At 41.0% G+C, this 18,214-nt stretch overlaps 1 protein-coding gene across 1 annotated transcript in view; it reads left to right on the forward strand.

Annotated features, from left to right (window-relative positions):
• The first annotated feature begins 7,492 nt into the window (after window positions 1–7,492).
• LOC121926779 (cytosolic phospholipase A2 epsilon-like) overlaps window positions 7,493–18,214 on the forward strand; it is a 50,729-nt gene continuing 40,007 nt past the window's right edge. The window contains exons 1-3 of the mRNA XM_042460054.1: window positions 7,493–7,519; window positions 10,191–10,277; window positions 13,484–13,556. Of these exons, the coding sequence (XP_042315988.1) occupies window positions 7,493–7,519; window positions 10,191–10,277; window positions 13,484–13,556 (187 nt within the window). The remainder of the gene's footprint in view (window positions 7,520–10,190; window positions 10,278–13,483; window positions 13,557–18,214) is intronic.

Below are 18,214 nucleotides of genomic sequence, written 5' to 3' on the forward strand. Positions count from 1 at the left end.
AATTAAGAAGCTTTATTAAGGTAAGTGATATGGGAAAAATCAGATAGGCAGCATTGAAAAAGAAGAATGTAGTTTTCTCTCTAACCTGCACATGACAAGTTTAGAAAGAATCAGTATGCTTTCTGATATATGTGTCTTCCAGTTTATTTAGTGGAGGAGGACAATAGATGTCCACAGAAATTTTAGGCACTCAGAAGCAGGAAAGAACCTCCTTAGAAAACGTTCAATTAATGATTTTACCAACTCAAAAATACAGAAGGAAACCATGGACAGTGAGAGGTTTTTTCCAACCATGTGGGTTAGGAAACCATGTGGTGTTAGGAAAATGTTTGAGATGTGACAACTGTAATGAAATCTGCATTCTTGGGGTGGGGTGGGGTGTCAAATGAGGATTTTTAAAATAGATTTGTCCCACCTCAGTTGCAGAATTTAATATTGGTTATAGATGATGCAGTCCTCCTTGGCTAACTCTGTGCTATAGAACTTCCTGCATTTTTCTATTTCTTTTACTTTTTTTTTACAATAGAAATCAAAGACATAGTTGTGTTAGTCTGGAAAATCCATATGCAAAGGGATCTTGTAGCACCTTTGAGACTAAGGATATGATCACATTGCCCTTGCTCCCGTGATTGACACAGGATGTAACTTTAAGAAGGGAGATCTTATCACATTTCCCCATTGCCGGGCAGTACTCAGCCAGTATGCAGCCTGGGCTGCTGCTGCAGCTTTTCAGCAATGGGAAAACCCCATTCTTGCAAAGATGCGAGAGAAGCCCGGAGAAGCCAAAGCTGCATATGGGCTGCATACTGCCTGGCAATGGGGAAATGCCATAAGATCTGCCTTCTTAAAGTTACATCCTGCATCTATCTCGGGAGCGGAGGCAATGCAATAATCTCCTAAATAAAAGAAAGAAGCTGATAGCATGAGCTTGCATAGACCTGAGCCTGCTTCCTCAGATGTATGCATTTGATAATGTAGGTTCAAGTCTACAAGAGCTCATGCTACCAGCTTCTTTCTTTCAGAGGTTCTACAGAATCCCTTTCCATATTTACAGTAGAAAATACATTATGTATTTTATGCTATATTATACTGGGAACCCACTATTGTAACAACACTAGTTCACGGGGTCTAAGAGAGAAGATAGACTCTTTAACTTTACATATTTGTTCCCATTTGTATTCTTTTTGTTGTTATTGCTTTACAGTTCTTAGAATCATACGTCAGGAGTAGCTTTATATGTGTTGAATAGCTTCATTGCATCTTTCTTATACTGCTTTATTTAATCATATTAAACTTGTGGATTTGGACTTCTCTTGGATCCAAGCAACTGTATAAATTCTGGATAATTTATTTGGAACTGCATGATTTAAAGTGTCCACAGTTCCTACTCATATCATTAGCACTGCAGCAGAAAGAAGTCCTGTTGCCCATAATATGGATAGGAAGGTATATTTGCAATTTCTTCAAATGTATATGTTTTCCCCAAGAAAGAAGCATTTACGTTTTTTAACCAAATAAATACAGTGGAACCTCGCCATACACGGGGGATCCGTTCTGGATCCCGCTGCGTATGGCAATTTCCGCCTATGCTCGAGCCCCATTGTAAACAATGGGGCTCGTGTGCGGCGGCACGGCGGCGCGTGCGGGGTGCAACGGGCGCGCGCACCCATTCAATTGAATGGGATGCGCCGCACCTTCCGCCCCACGCGCGCGCCGCAGCTTAAGCGCGTATGCTCAAGGCCGCGTATGGCGGGCGCGCATATGGCGAGGTTCCACTGTAATTATAAATATCTTGTTACCAACAATGACAGCAACTACAACATATGTCCATCATCAGAACTGTGACAAAAGAGCAACCAAGTTCAGTCCTTCCTCCATATCTGCAAGTTAGGGGAATGAGACTCCCGTGAATATGGAAAATCGTGAACAACCCCCCCCCCACTTAGAAGCCAGTTAAAGGGAAGGGTGAGTGGGGGAATAGGAGCATGGGTGCTGTCCTTTCCCCCACACACACCCTCCTGTCCCTTTAATTGGCTCCCTGCCCCTTCTCCTCCTCATCCTCTCCTTGGGCAGGGGGTGGGGAATAGAAGGCAAGATGTGCCTTGGCCCCTCTGAGATTGGGCAGCCCAAGGAGAGGATCGGGGAGGGGAGGGGTCTTCAGGGGGCCATGGTACTTCCTGCCTTCACCTCCCCAATCTCTCCCTGGGCTCAGGATCAGAAAAGATTGATCCCTGATCATGTGATGCACAGTAAAATGCTTCAGACTACATATCAAATGCTGGGAGATTCTCTTTGTTGCAGGTGCATCTGTTACCCACTCCACAGCCTGTGACTGAGGTGAATAGCAGGTGAAGCAGGCCTATATAAAGCCCACCTCAGGTTGAACAAGAGGAGGATCTTGTGGGTATCTAGAATTTTTGCAAAAGGTCCTTCTCTCACAATGCCTGAAGGACTTATATAGGTCTGTCTCTGGGTTTTCCACTCCAAACATGAATCTGAAGAAATAGGCTGAAGTCCACAAACTAACAACTTTTTTCTTTCTGTTAGTTTCAAAGGTGCAACAAGACCCCCTTGAAGACTTGAAGTAGGTTACCTAGAAGCTAAGATAACAGAAGACATTAGAGCCTGTACATACAGGCCAAAATAAAGTGCTTTGGGTCACTTTGAAGGTATGCTGTTTAAATGATGCATGTATCCTAAGAGGCCAGAAGCCACTCCAAAGCCATGCTCAAGTCCTAAGGACCGGAGCCCAGCTTTGGTGCAGCTTCTGACCTCTTAAGATGTGTGTGTCATTTAAACAGCATACCTCCAAAGTGACCCGAAGCAGCTTTATTTTGGCCTGTCTGTACGGGCCCATTACTCACTAGAAAAGACAATAATGCTTGGTAAGGTAGAAGGCAGTAGGAAAAGAGGAACACAACATTACAGATGGATTAACTCAATTAAGGATGGCATGGCCCTGAGTTTGCAAGACCTGAGCAGAGTTGTTCAGAACAGGGTGACTTGGGGTCTCTCATTTGTAGGGTCACCATTAGGTCAGATTTGACTTGACAAATTAACAACATTGTTGCATCATTGAAAACTGGGCATATAAACCAACTTATCTTGCCTCGAGATTACTTCAGATTGAGTATTCGAATCGTATTCGAATCATGGTTGTTGTTGCCATTACCATACGGACTCGGGTTTTATTAGCTCATGTTTCGTTCCCATTTACATTTCTCTGGTATATTTTGATGCATATTTATTTTGCTCCCCATTCCCTTTGTGTTTGTGGAACTGGCTTTTCCGGGTTTTTTTTTACTTTGAGCTTAGGTGATTAGACGTCATTGTGACGCCTATTTTTCCGGTGCATTTTGAGTGGACTATTTTTGTTCCCCATTCCCATTGCGTCTTAAAACCTGTTTTCTTGCTTTTGTTTTGGGTTGAGCAGTCAGTCAATTGCTTAGGCTAAATTATTTCCACACAAGCCGCCTAGGCACTCAATCACCAAAGAAAAAAATAGTTAAAAATGGTGTTCAATGGGTCTTCTCACACCCGATGTCTGTGCAGCAGGGGACAGTTATGCCGGGGGTGGAATATACTTACCGCGTTTTGAGCTCAGTGTAGCAAGTAGCTATGTTCGGAAACCCGACAGAGCACCTAGGCGATCGAAAGCTTAAATTTTTAAAAAAAAATTATTCGGCTACAGACACGATCACTTCCCATACCACTGAGGAAAGGCTATGCAAATGAGAAAATGGCACCTGGAATGCCAGGAAAGAGAACAAAGCGGGTGACACCCCCAGACCAGCCCCTTTAACATTGGCCCTCCCATCGCAAAATACCCAAATTGGACAGCCTTGACATTCCTATTAATTTACCCTGGAGCGGACATGGTCCATGGCAAAATAACTGCTGGAACAGTGGTGTCAGGATAACCTGAGTTAGACCACAGCTAATTCGGGGTATCGCTAGAGAATTGATCAAATGAGGATCGAATCTGAATTCTAATGGGAACAATTTCCCTGTAATGAGGATAAAATGCGCATTCAAACGGGAATGATATCCTATAATCCAATTCTTGATATCCTATAATCCGCTTTATAACCCAGTGGGAATGAGACCCATGAAAGGTAAATGAGCCCTCTCCCACTTTCACTCTAGCAATCCTAGGTCTGCTTCACATGGAGTGGCAAGTGGCAAGTTACCCTGGCAATAGAGACAACTGTACTGTTTTGATGTTTGACAAAACCTGGCAACTTTAGGTTGGTGCAATGAGTAAATGGGAGGAGGGGGCTGTACAGCTTACCAGGTGGGTTTTCAGGGGTAGATTTAGGCAACATAACAACAGAGCCTGTTTTTATTTTAAAAACATTACTACACCTCCACTGGCCATTCTGCCTGGGAGAATGTGGGAGTCTTGTCCAAAAAGCAGCTTTTTCAAATTCTGTGAAAGTGTAATTTTTGCATTTTCTGCATCAGTAACGTGACTCCGATTTTGGGAAGGGGACGTATTAAAAATGGTTTTCTTCCATTTCTGGTCTCATGTGTAATACTGGCTCATAAGAGGTTTCATTTTCACTTGTTTATTTGTTTTATATCTTACTGGGAGAATTGAAATACAAAGCACTTACCAGCATAATTTACAAACTTTCAGTATGAATGCAATAAATCATACATTTTACAATATTCTTCTTCTTCTTCTTCTTGGCTTTACTTCATGAACGAAGATTCAGGAAGGACTCATCCATGCTTTCTACAAGTGCGTTGATGACATTGAATGTATCCTTTGACCCTGTGCAATGGATTTTTCTGGTGGAGCGCAGCGTGCACAGAACTGGCTTCATCCTTTAAACCAGAGGTTCGTCTGCTGAGGCCTTCACAAGCATGGACAGTGGCAGTGAGGTCCTCGGGTCGTAGGTTTGATTAGAGTTTCCTTCTCTTAGATGGTTGACGAGCACCATCTGCCCGGGTTTGGGATTAGAGTTTTCCTTCTCCTAGGCTGGTTGCCATAAGGCTAGAGAGCCCATCCTGCCCTTTGGTGCTCTTGGTCAGACCTTTCGGTTGTGACCTGTCTGGCATGGGAGGCCCTATCGGTGGCTATTATACCACCGCCAGCATAGCTCACAACTTCATTAGGGTACGCAAGCCTCTCCCCCACACAGTCAGAGCATAGCTGGAAGGGAATAGGAGACTGGAAGATGACAGTTAAGGAGGGAGGAGCGTCTTTCTTCAAGGTATCCCTGGTGGAGCTGGGCCTGCCTGATCACTCCCTCTCAGGCCAGAAGATGACAGTTAAGGAGGGAGGAGTCTCTTCCTTCAGGCTAGCCCTGGTGGAGGCTATACAACAAAATTAATTATACTATTCAAAAGCCAATTTAAAATTCCATACTAACAATGAGTATTAAAATATTTAAATATCCAGCAAATCCATTAATACTTCTTGTAAAGGCTGATTGCTGAAATAGACAGGACTCCTCCTCCCCAACCTCCCTTGAAAAGGTGGGGATGGCAACTGATCGTCCCTTTACCTATTCATATAATATGCGAAAGCACTGGAAAAAAATAAAATGTGATTTTAACAGATACAATTTTCTTGTTCAAGACTGTAAATAATAACTTTCTTCTCCATATAATTCCAAAAAATATTGAATTGAATTTAATTGATGTTCCTACAGCATTAGTGACAAGAAGATGTTTTACCAGCTGTCAAACTGAAGAGATCCCCCTTAAGGACTTGGATGATCTGGGCTGGCACTAGAAACTTTCCTCTCACGGCCCCATAGCTCCTGCACCCTTTTTCTGCAGAATGAAGACAGACTGAGACTCATTTCTGACAGAAGACTCAACACCATCTGTTCCTGCCCTACATGTTTTGCCCTGCTACACTGAATGTTAATGTCTCTGTTCTAGATACGCTAAAGGCACCATATCCTGTTTAATCTTGGAACCTAAGAAGAATTTTGGTTAACACTTGGATGGGAGTCCAGGTGCTGTGGTAAACGTTTCAGAGGAAGGAACTGGCAAAACCACCTCTGATTACTTCTTGCCTAAGGAAACCTTATGAAATTCATGGGTTTGCCATAAACTGACAGGTGACTTGAAGGCACACACACACACCTGAGCAAGACCACCCACTACTGCTTGTTAAGGTTTGGGAATAGGCTGTCATTGCTGAAATAACTTGGCAATTTACTCCTGATTTTACTGCCTACAGCTTTCCTGAGATCCACTTCAAAGTGGTCCTAGACAATCTTCTTCCTTTTCTGTGGTGATTCAGACTGCAGGTCTTCCATCTAACAAAAACAGCTAGGAGCAATTGAGGGGGGAGGTTGGGAAAATAAACATTTAAACACTAGTCAACATGTCAGAGGAATTTAAAAAGAAAGATTCAGTAAGCTCAGCTCAGATGACAGTGAACAACCAACCATCTTCAGTGCAGTTCTTTTGCTGTTATTTTTAGTTTAGTCTATCAAATAAATAAACAGATGCCAGAGGTGATAATAATGATATAATTTCAATGAATTGACATAATCCCTCCCTAGAAGCACTGTGACTGGAGCGTGTTCGTGAGATTCTTCCTTGGACTGCACAACAGAAGAGTCAGTGTATCATGTCTTTTCCTGTTCTGCATGTCAGTATCTCAGCCTTTTCTTATACTTGTATAGCCATGTTGGAAGCACAACATCTGGCTTTTTTCTCTTTAGTTTTAATGTCAGACTATCAAAGTGGTTGGAATGTGTTGCTCCACTCTAATACCAGATTGGACCAATCTAATCCAATCCAGAGCTGGACCAAAGTGGTCCAAATTAGCCCCATTCACCTGGTAATTTTGGATGTTACTGAATCAACTGAACAGCCATAGAAGCAAGCATGAGTAGATAAGTAAGCAGGACAAAAAACATTTGGAAAGACACTGAAGCAGGAAAACTGAGGGTGAGAAATGAGTGAATTATCCATTCAGTCTCAATTATCCATTTCCTAAGCATCTTTTCTTCTCTTTGTTTTAACAAATGACTTCCTAGCTAATGTTTGCACATCACGTGGAACATTTGTGTGTCATATATAAAATTATACAGTATGCTGAAATTGTGAAAGTTGACACTTAAATCAATTTCTAACTACAATTTGCATTTATGATAATAAGACACAAGTGAATGCTAAGGTATTACTTTTAGTGGACGCACTTAAACTTATCCATCAATCTCTGCTGTGGAATCTATGCCATTCCTGCTCAATGGTCATCATATGGAGGATTATGAAAACACTTTCTTGCAACACACTTGCCTTTATCCTTGCAACAGACATGTCAGGGTGCAAGATAAGTAGGTGGGGATTCTTTCTGCTCCTGAAATCTCAAAAGAGGTGGGGCTCTGACTCAATGTGTTTATAACACCTGTTGAACAGCTTTTACCATCTCAAAGTGTGTAAATATCTTTCAGAACTAGAGCTACTGCTAAATTAAAAGTATTCTTATGAGCATGAAGCTGGAATCTGGTGCCATTTTACAATGGGATCACCTGCTACTTTGCCTAAGGTAAGGAACACAAAATGTAATGGTGGCTTTTTAGATCCTGAATGGGTTGCATTTATCAGCATGCCTGCTATTTTCTTTGTTTATCTAGAGGAGATGAACATGTGAGAAATTGGCCTGCTATTAGGAGAGACCTGTGAAACTGAAGCTTCAACCATGTCACACCTGGCTTTAAACAAACAACAAAGCCCTCTTTGGAAAGGATGACCTTTCTTTAATACTCCCAGCTCTTTTCCAAATACTGAAGACCTGTGGACTGAGAAGTGAGGACAAGGGAAATTTCCAAAATGCCAGTGAGTGGTGGCAGAATACCCATGCAATATCCCTTATAAAGAGGCATAGCTTGAGAGAGAGGCTGTGATTCAAAGGGATACAAAAGGTGGCATAGCCGGTCATTGAGTATGATAGGCTGCATGGGCTTCCTCACATCAGCTGAAACCTCTGCTCTAAGTATGTAGATAGAACAGTAAGTTTGGTAACAGCAAGCAGAAAAATCAAGCTGTAGGGGATGGGGAGCTGCAGTGGTATCAAGCAAGGCTCTGTAGCAAAGAAATAGATACCTCAGACATGGAGGAAAATCCATCACATAACTATCTTTGGCACTCTATTCTATGGTTTCCTTGTAGTTTGACATACTAAATTCTGGATCAGTTCTAATCCAAATTTTATTTACAGATCTTTTTCTCATCCTTTTCGCTCTTTCCCTCTCCATATGTTTAGAACCACTGAGACTACGTCTCAGTTTAAGCATTTGTTAAATACAAAAGTTGTTGTAATAATTTAATGAGTGCTAAAGTATAGCCTGTTATCAAGATAGTTAGGCTTGTGGAAAGTTTTTCTTTGGTGGGAACCATACTGTGGAATTCCCTGCATAGAAACTCCAGACTGGCCCCTATTCTGTTTTTAATAAGATTTCAATTTTAAATTAATATTGATTTTGTTTGTTTTAGGTATGTTTAAGGATGGCTGTGTTTCAGCTTTCAATGTGGGTGTTTCTTTTCCTATGAGATGGTTTTCCTGTTTGAATATTGCCTTTGAGGCAGAAATGTTACTGATAAATATTTCAGTTACTTCACCATCCCTTGCTTTTGACTGGCTCTCTCCATATTCATGGAGTCCTGAAGAATCTTACAATCCCCAATTCATTTGTTGATAAATGTATTGAGATATTTGTCTGACTTACAGTTGCCAAGTTAGAAGCACTGTAGGTCCTGAGATCGCAGGCCAAAACCAGAGACCTGAGGACACCCCCTGCTGACATCACTGTTTTCTAAGCTCTGTTCTGAACCCTTTCACAAAGCAATGCTTTTGACAACCAAGGAATCTTATCCAAAAGAAAGAAAGATAGAAAGAAAAAGAAAAAAGTTGCTCAAACACTGATTTCAGTAATTTGCTCCTGTGGCTTCACTAGCCATATTTCCCTTTTTGATTTATGTCAGGCTGTGGAAGGGTCTGTCATCCTCAAAGTAACTGTGAGAATAACCATAATAAGTCTACTAGTAATTATCAAAAATTTGGGGGATGATTATTATCATGATAATGATAGATTATGACAGACCTACAGAGCAAGAGAGGGCAATCATATCTATGTATATCTATTCAGAAACAAGTTCTACTGAGCTTAATGGGTCTTAACAGCTTTAAAATATTGACATATCACAATCACAGTTTCAAAGATTTTTTGGGGGGGTGGGCTGATGAGAATGAGAGGGATGATAAAAGAGGCAAATGTAGCCAGCAGAATTAAGTGGAAGGAAGGTGAAAGAATATGGAGGAATTAGGAAAGGAGGGAGAACAGAGTGCAACAGGGAGATATGGAAACCAATAAGAAGAGGGGAGGAAGATGAAAGCATTTAGCCAGAAATTGGATGAGGAGGGGAGAGGAAAAGGTCAAGAAAAAGAGAGGGACTTGAGAATGAGGAAGATGACTAATGGAAAGAGCTGCAGGGAGCAAGAAGGAAAAAAAGGAAAGGACAAAAGGAGAATATTTTCATTCAGAAGTCGCAGGTGGGAATAGAGAAGAGTGAAATCAAGAATTAAAAGAGAAAGGAATCAATGACCGAACCAGAGCTAAAGAAGAAAAAGATTCACACTCACTTTTTTTTTTTTTTTTGCTAACAATGGTGGCACCCATGTATGTCTCAGACCAAGAAGAGAAATTGTACAGTGGCTTCAACCATGTAGAGTTGGTGAGAAAGTGACAACAGAACTGGGGAAATTAACAATAAGATAGGAAAGACCACAAAACAGAAATCTTGTAGTATCATATTAAGAGACACTTGGATGAGGCAGTAGCTCAGTATTTCTATGTGCTGACTATTCCTTGCCCCTGAGAAACATTGAAAGAGGGGAAAGGAAGGAGAGCAGGTAGCAGTCAAAGATACCAGAGCATACAGTTTAAGAAAATATCTTTTCAGGCCAGCCCTCGCATCCTGAGATGTCACCTCCTAACCCTGAGGCCCGAAGAAGGGCCATGCCCTGAGATCTGGGCATGCTAGTTTTGCTGCTTATTTTTCATCAAACACTTTTTGGATATGCTGGTGGAGAAGCTGTCATCTGTAAATACTCCTGAAGGGCAGGATTACAGAAAATTGAGTTAATATTTAAAATGTGATAACAAAGTTAACAACTTTTCCCAGTATTTTTCAGGGTCTCCTCCCTCTTTTTTTGACAGGTTGTAAACAGCAAAACAAAGTCACTGGGAACCCTAGAAACACCATGGATGCACCAGCATGCTGTTCAGCATGATGCTGGCTGTAAGGTATGTTCACGAGGAAGAAAACAGAGAAGAGATGGGGCAAGGTAGTTGAATACGTCAAGAAACAGATGTTTGGGCATATTGGCTGTAAGCTGTAAACCCTTATTTAACAGCTGAAACAAACTGAAAGGTGAAATTTACTGAACATTTATGTCCAATGGATTATCTAGATCCATTTTAGTCTGTATGCTATTTGCCATAATAAGTGAAATGTAATGTAATTTCAATCTGGTTTCAGGCCTGGTTATGGGGCTTTGCTTGACTCAGTGGATGATCTATGCTGGGAAATAACAGGGAGAATGTTGGTTCTGCGGGAAATCTCAGTGGTTTTTGATACTATTGACTATGGTATTCTTCTGGGCCACCTTGCTGGGATTGCATTTACAGTGTCTTTGTTCCCTTCTGGAGGGGAAAACCCAGAAGGTGGTGTTGGAGGACTCCTATTTAACACCTTGGCTGTAGAGTCCCTCAGGGTTCAGTTCTATCCCTCATGCTGTTTAACAGATACATGAAATTACTGAGAGAGGTTGTCTGGAGTTTGGGAGTTTGATGCCATAAGTATGCAAATAGCACTCAGCCCTAGTTCTCCTTTCCACCACAATTCAAGGAAGCTGTTTCAGTCCTAAAGCAGTGCCTGTCTGGATGAGGGCGAACAAACCAACTAGGTACCTCATCGCATGCACTTTTGTTAGCATTCTGGGCATGGGCAGGCGATGCGCACAGCCAATGGAAAACAGATTTTATTGCACACTGCACTGTCCACAAGCCAGCCCCATTCCATCACCTGGTGCCAGACCATTCCCATTCAGTGCTGAGGTGCATCCTTTTGCTTGTCTGGAAAGCTTCTGTTGGAGCTAAAGGATGCGCCTCAGCACTTAATGGGAACAGCCTGGCATCGGGCAATGGAATGGGGCCGGCTTGAGGACAGTGTGGTGTGTAGTAAAATCAATTTTCCATTAGCCACAGACGTCCCCTGCCCGTTCCCAGAACACTAACAAAAGTGCGTGTGATAAAGTTCTTAATCCAGACAAGGCAACAGTGCTCCTGATCAGTCAAAAGCCAGATCAGGGTGCTGGATGGAATTATACTCACTTGGAGATGCAAGTTCATAGCTTGACTGTGCACCTGGGTTTGACCCTGAGCATTGAGATTCAGATTTCAGTGATAGCTAGGAATACATTTGCACATTTAAGACTTGTGTGCCAGTTGCACCCATTCCTTAAGACATCAGATGTGGTCACAGTAACAAATGCCTTAATTATATCCTGGTTGTATTAATGTGGCATGTTTTACATGAGGCTGCCATTGAAAAGTGTTCAGAGACTTCAGTTGGTCAAAGAGGTGCAGCCAGGTTGCAAACTACAACAATGCTATTTTTTGTGCAAAAGGGGGAAAAAGTGTGGATTTTGTGCAGAGTGAGTCCTGAAAGGTGAAGATTCTCATCAAGCTTGCTTCTATGTGACCAGGAGAACTGGGGTACAAGAGAAGGAGGATCTCTACAGGGACTCCTTTAGTTTCTAAAAGCTTACAAGTCATGTGTGTGTGTGCAAGCCCAGTCTCACGAATGAGGGCACATTTAGCAATTGTATGTCTATTTAGACATAAACCTCATTGCGCTGAACGGGAATTACAACTATTAAATTGCTCCCTCAGCTTGATAGATTTTACTTCTGTGTAAATTGTTTTGGAAGGCCTGTGGCCCACTTAGTTTAGATGTAATATTGGGACTTTAATTCTAGAGCATATGTCTGTGCTTCCTGTTTCAGTAGGACTGCAGCAACAAGATAATTGCCATGTTCTTAACAGACACATTATTTTTGCAATATTCATATGTCATGGTAATTGATGTTGTGGTCAGTTCCAACTTCACCACTAACTTGTTTTTATTTTATTTATTTATGGTGTACTGGTCTGAGCAATGCACTAGGATATTGGGAGATCAAGATTTGAATCCCCACTTGGCTAAGGAAACTCACTGGGCAACCTTGGGCAGGTCACACTCTCTTAGCCTCAGAAGGAGGCAAAGGCAACCCCCCCCCCCCGAACAAACCTTGCCAGAAAAGCATTTTAGCGTTGCCATAAGTTGGGAATGACTTAATGTACACAACACACACATACACACATATCCTGCAGTATATTTGAAAATAGCAAAGTACATTTCTATACTGCTTATCTGTGCACTTAAGCACTCCCTAAGTGGTTTCCAATATGTAAGCTAATTGCCCCAACAAGCTGAGTACTAATTTTAGTGAGCTAGGGAAGGATGCCAGACTGAGTCTTGTGGTTTGTCAGTAAGTGGCTGCAGTACAGGCATTTAACCGCTGCACCACCAGGGCTCATTAAAACAATAAATAATTTAAAACAATAAATGCTAACAATAATTTGAAAAGATTAAAAAATATAGTTTTTTGTGGGTTTTTCAGGCTATGTGGCCATGTTCTTGAAGAGTTTCTTCCTGGCGTTTCACCAGCATCTGTGGCTGGCATCTTCAGAGAATGCTAGCCACTGAAGATGCCAGCCATAGATGCTGGTGAAACGTCAGGAAGAAAATCTTCTAGAACATGGCCGCATAGCCCGAAAAACCCACAAAAAACTATGGATGCCAGCCATGAAAGCCTTTGACTTCTCATTAAAAATATATTAAATAGTTTTTCAGAAAATTTTCAAATAGGTTTTCAGAAAACCAAACTTCCTATTTCAGAATAGGAAACCTTCCCAGTGTACTTCTTTTTAGCCACAGTTGATCTCATATTTGCTCTTCTCCAAATTATAAAGCATCTTCTTCATGTCCCCCCCTCCCCTTTTGCCTCATTCAGGATGACAGCTTGCACTCTTAGACATTTAGCTCATTCTGCACTATGTGAAAATCCTACTATACTGTACATGGCTTTTATTACATGCAAAAATAGCCAAAACTGTGTATGATACACAAGAGCAAGACCAGATTAAGATGACTGGGGGCCTGGAACAGTTCCTAAAATCCATCTTTTAGGTGGATGTGCTAGCTATTGTAGAGGTGGTGGCATACAAATTAAACATGGCAAAAGACACCACTTAGTATCTGGAGAAATTACATCAATTGAACCATTGACAATCTGACCGTGTATAGGGATAGTAAAGAGGAATGCTTTACCGGCGGTTATCCTGGACATTGTACTTGAAGTATGTTCCGTACTTGAAAAGGTGATCTGTTTTGCCTTGTCTTGCAGAGTATAGAAGCACCATGCTGTTTGCTTACTGTAAGAATCATATGTATGCACAACCTCCACCAAGAAGATGTTTGTGAGTATTTTCATACTTCATTATGATTCCTTGTCTGGAAGTATTGAATATGCCTCAGTGATAATATTAAACAAGGCAATTTTAGTGCCATTTTATGGACACAGTAACGTTTTGAATTGTTACATGGCTTTCTACAGATGTTTATATACATTGAATGCTTTCTAGAAAATAAATTATTGCTAATCAATAGTCACAAAGTAATTATTTAACTAAAAATCATGCTGCTAGTGTAAGATTTTAAAAATACCAAGCAAAAATAAAATATAAAACAGATGAAACAAAATATAAGTTTAAAAGGCACTTAGTTTAAATTTCACACTTCCTGTGAACTCATGGGTGGCCTCAGTCACTGGGCACATTTGCATGTAACAGTAAACCATAAGTTAGGGTTGCATCAGCGAGTAGAAATGACACATATACTGCTTTGTCTGTCATGTGACTTGTAGGAAGAATAAACTATGGTTCCATGTTGATTTAATGGATTCTCAGTTTGGCATTATGTTCCAAACAGAAAGTCCTGTTGAACATAAACTCTAGTTTGCTCATTAAACCACACAAAAAAGTGCAAGCTTTGAAGGTGGTTTGTTTGGTAACTGATTGGTGTTCATCTTAAGCCTCAATTCCTGATCTAAACATAACAACAAACCAGAAAACTGCTTAAGTGGAACTAAGTTCTTATTTGTTCTTCCTCCTGGTAATGAAGGAGAAGGAGCAGAGGAAGTGTATCCAAGTACTTAGGAATGGGAATGTTCCTCCTCCCTTATGTAACCCTTGATTATGTTTCTCTCTTACATGTAAACTTATCCAGTGTCTCTCAGCCTCAGATCCCACTCTCCAAACAGGAGATAATAATACTAAATATATTTTACCAGACTGTCTTCCTGATGTTAGCTTTGGGTCTTTCTAGACTAGTCTAAAAGTCATGAGTTCTTGCAATATGGTTCCATGGGCTTTGCCAGGATAGGCTGGTTGTTGTCTCATCCACGTCTAGTCATTCCATTCCTTAGGGGGTTGGTTGTAGCCATTTCTTGCCCCAGCACAAGGGATCTTTCAAAGGTATCACCTGGTGAGGGGAGCTCTGGTGGCCAAAAGGGCATGCTTTACCTTCTCCTTTGCCATAGTGGCAGCCTCCCCCTCAGGAAGGAAGGAGTGGAGATAGAGAAGGCTGAAGCATGCCCTTCCACAGCAAAGGAGAAGGACAAGAGCATCCTTCTAGGCTTCACTACCACTGTAACTCCCTCCTCAGGAGGAGGCAACCATCCTGGCAAATCCTGGAAGGACACACTTACCACATATCACCCCCCCCCCCCCCCAGTGCAATGAGAGCCTGACTGGATGTCATGCCTCTTCTGGAGGATCACCCAGTGTGGGCTGCACCCTCCTAGTAACACCACTGCATGGTATGTTGAGATGGTCCAGTGGTTTGAAAGACAAGTGTTCTCCTTTCTATTTAATTTTTCCCCTTAGACTTAATTGTGTTATAATAAGTGCCATTTTTCTGCAGCACAATGCACTATAATAGTAAGGAAAAAGAAAAACAAGGATACCTTTTTGTTCCAATATGTGTCAGAATGAAAAAGGAACCCCCTTGAGAGTGGGGATACAATGTTGCAGTTGGCTTCAGGAATTGCTGGGGGGGGGAGTATTTCAATGTTGAAAAAAATCCTGAGAGCTAAAGCAACAAATACCACAGCCAATCTTAAGATCAATATTAATTGTAAGAATTATTTGATTAATTTACTTTGCTATAATAGCTGCTTAATTCATTTTAATCTCATTTTGTCCACACAACAAAGTGGAAGTAAAATTATACTCAAAGGTATAACATTTGGTAACCTCTTAAAAGTATCAAGCAAATATAGTTTTTGGCCAATTTTTCTTCTTGGAAATATGTATGCAAAGTGTGCAGTAACTTTAACTATGACAATAGCAGTGATTTTGATTTCACATCATGGTGGCCAGCTAACCTGTAAAAGTCTATGATGCTACAATCTACTAGCTATCATGGTATGTATTTTACTAGAGAAATATCTATTAGATGTAACTAACTCAGATGCAAAACATATGTTTTCTTCTGGGAAGAAGAGGAGGAGCTATTACATGTAATTGTAGCCATGCAGTAATAGTAACAATAATCCTATAGGGAAAAGTTAATTTATGAGTATATGAACATCTTCCCTTCACAGCCGTAAAGAACAGAAGTTTCTTGTCCAGGTTAATTACACATAAAAAACCTATGCACATCTCTAATAAAGGAGAACACAGGGAGGCATAGCTAGAAAGTCTACCTTGTTAATGATTTAATAAGCAATAAACCATTCATATGTGCTGGATGTCCATGAAATAAGTATTAATGCTGTGCATCACCCAATTTAACAATGGATGGTAAAAGTTGTAGCTACTCAGATTAGATCATCAAGGGGTAGTTTGTACTTCCCATCATTCAGAACTCTTTTGCTTTCACTTCTTGTCTGCTCAGTTCTCCTTTCTGTAGATGCAGTAGCCTCAGAGGAGGACACTGGATGCTGTCTTATACTGATTTGGACCATTGGTCCATCTGTATTATTTGTGCTGATCAGCATAATGGCTATCCTGGTTTCAGTCAAGAATATTTCCTAGCCCAGTTTAAAGATGCTAGGGTCTGAACCTGGAACCTTGCATGCAAAGATTGTGTCCAACACCAGCAAACAATGAGCCTGCTCTCGGCACAGCTGTGAGTCTAACTGTGATTTATTCAGAGCTTGGAATTAACATTATTATGTGTTGCTTATAATTGGTTCCGTCTTGGAATAACAAGCACTGAATGGTAAACACAACTTTTTAGTTCTTCGTTATTCAGGGGTGTGACTTCACTAACTGGTGGAAGCAGAGGAATTTCATAAGGTTCAGATACAAGCTTGCGCCACTTGTTCCAGGGTGAATCCATAATGAACCTGCTCCCTCTCTCCCTTTGACTCCATCCTCTAAGCCAGGGATTCCCAACCTGGGGTGCAAGATGGAATTTCAGGGGGTGCAACAAAGAGTGGCTTGTGTCCTTGAGTCACTAGCCATCACTCATTTTTTTTACTGAGTAAAATGTTTTTCTGAACAAAATAATAATAATAACCCTATAGGGAAAAGTTAATTTGTTATGAGTATATGAGCATCTTCTCATATTTACTCAATTTAGACTTGCCTTTTATGTGCTGAGTTCAAAGCTTATTTTGTTAAATTCAGTTTGTTCACCCTCAGTATTGCATGTTGTTCAATTTGTGGTTCAAAAATTAGAAATTAGATCTTGGATAAGATCACCTGAAATACTGTGTCCAGTTCTGGACACCACAGTTTAAAAAGGATGTTGACAAGTTGGAGCATGTCTAGAGGAAGGCCACCAAAATGGTGAAGGGTCTGAAAACCATGCCTTATGAGGAAACGCTTAGTGAGCTGGGTATGTTTAGCCTGGAGAAGAAACAGTTAATAGGTGATATGATAGCCCTGTTTAAGTATTTGAAGGAATGTTACATTGAGGATGGAGCAAGCTAGTTTTCTGCTGCTCCAGAGACTAGAACATGGAACAAGGGTGCAAGTGACAGGAAAAGAGATTCCACCTCAACATTAAGAGGAACTTCCTGACAGTAAGGACTGTTTGACAGTGGAACCCATTCTCTTGGAGTATGGTGGAGTCTCCTTCTTTGGAAACCTTTAAACAGAGGCTGGATGGTCATCTGTCAGGGATACTGTGATTTCCTGCATGGCAGGGGGTTGGACTGAATGGCCCTTGTGGTCTCTTCTAACTCTATGATTCTAAGTTCAATCCTTGACAGCAGTTTGCTCCTTGGAGCCTGTCAGGAGTGGTGGTAGCTGTACAAGCATTTATGCTTCCAATGCATTTTTTGCTGGCTTTGATAGAAATTCCTCTGATAGAGTGCCCTTATTGGTTACCATATTTCAAGGAGGAAATCTCATTGCCTACTCAACCAGCCTACTCTCAGATCCAGATATCCAGATATCACCTCTTTTTTTGGAACTGGCACAACCCCTTGCTCTTCCCTGCTGGCATCTTGAGTACCCCCAAATCATTGTGGCTAATTTATGTTGCACTATTTAATGTTGCTTCTTTACAATTCTTCATATTTCTTGTGTATGAGTCATACTATGTGTGTAATTAGAAGTATATAATAATAATAATAATAATAATAATAATAATAATAATAATACTTTGTTTCTATACCGCTCTTCCAAAATGATCAAAGCGATTCACAGATCCGTAAAAATTATACATCATAAAAGTACACATAAAAGTATACTTATATACTTAGCAGTAAGTATATATCAGAGTGTGGTGGAGTCTCCTTCTTCGGGGTGTATTAAACAGAGGCTGGAGAGCCATCTGTTGGGCGTGCTTTCATTGTGTCTTCCTGCATGGCAGCCAGTTGGACTGAATGGCCTGGGAGGCTCTTCCAACACTACATTTCTATGATTCTGTTCTTTTGTGATTGTGTGTAAGTCATGCTATGTGTGCAGGGTGAATTATTCACTATAAGAGAAAAGACATAATCTACTGACAGCAGCAGAAACAGAGTTGTGCATACAGCAACATTATGTTGCATTGTGATTGTACATGCACATAGTAGTAGTACATGCACACCAACACCACCAACAAAGATGTCATCAAAAAA

The sequence above is a fragment of the Sceloporus undulatus genome, chromosome 1 (assembly GCF_019175285.1).
Source record: "Sceloporus undulatus isolate JIND9_A2432 ecotype Alabama chromosome 1, SceUnd_v1.1, whole genome shotgun sequence".
NCBI classification, from domain to species: Eukaryota; Metazoa; Chordata; class Lepidosauria; order Squamata; family Phrynosomatidae; genus Sceloporus; species Sceloporus undulatus.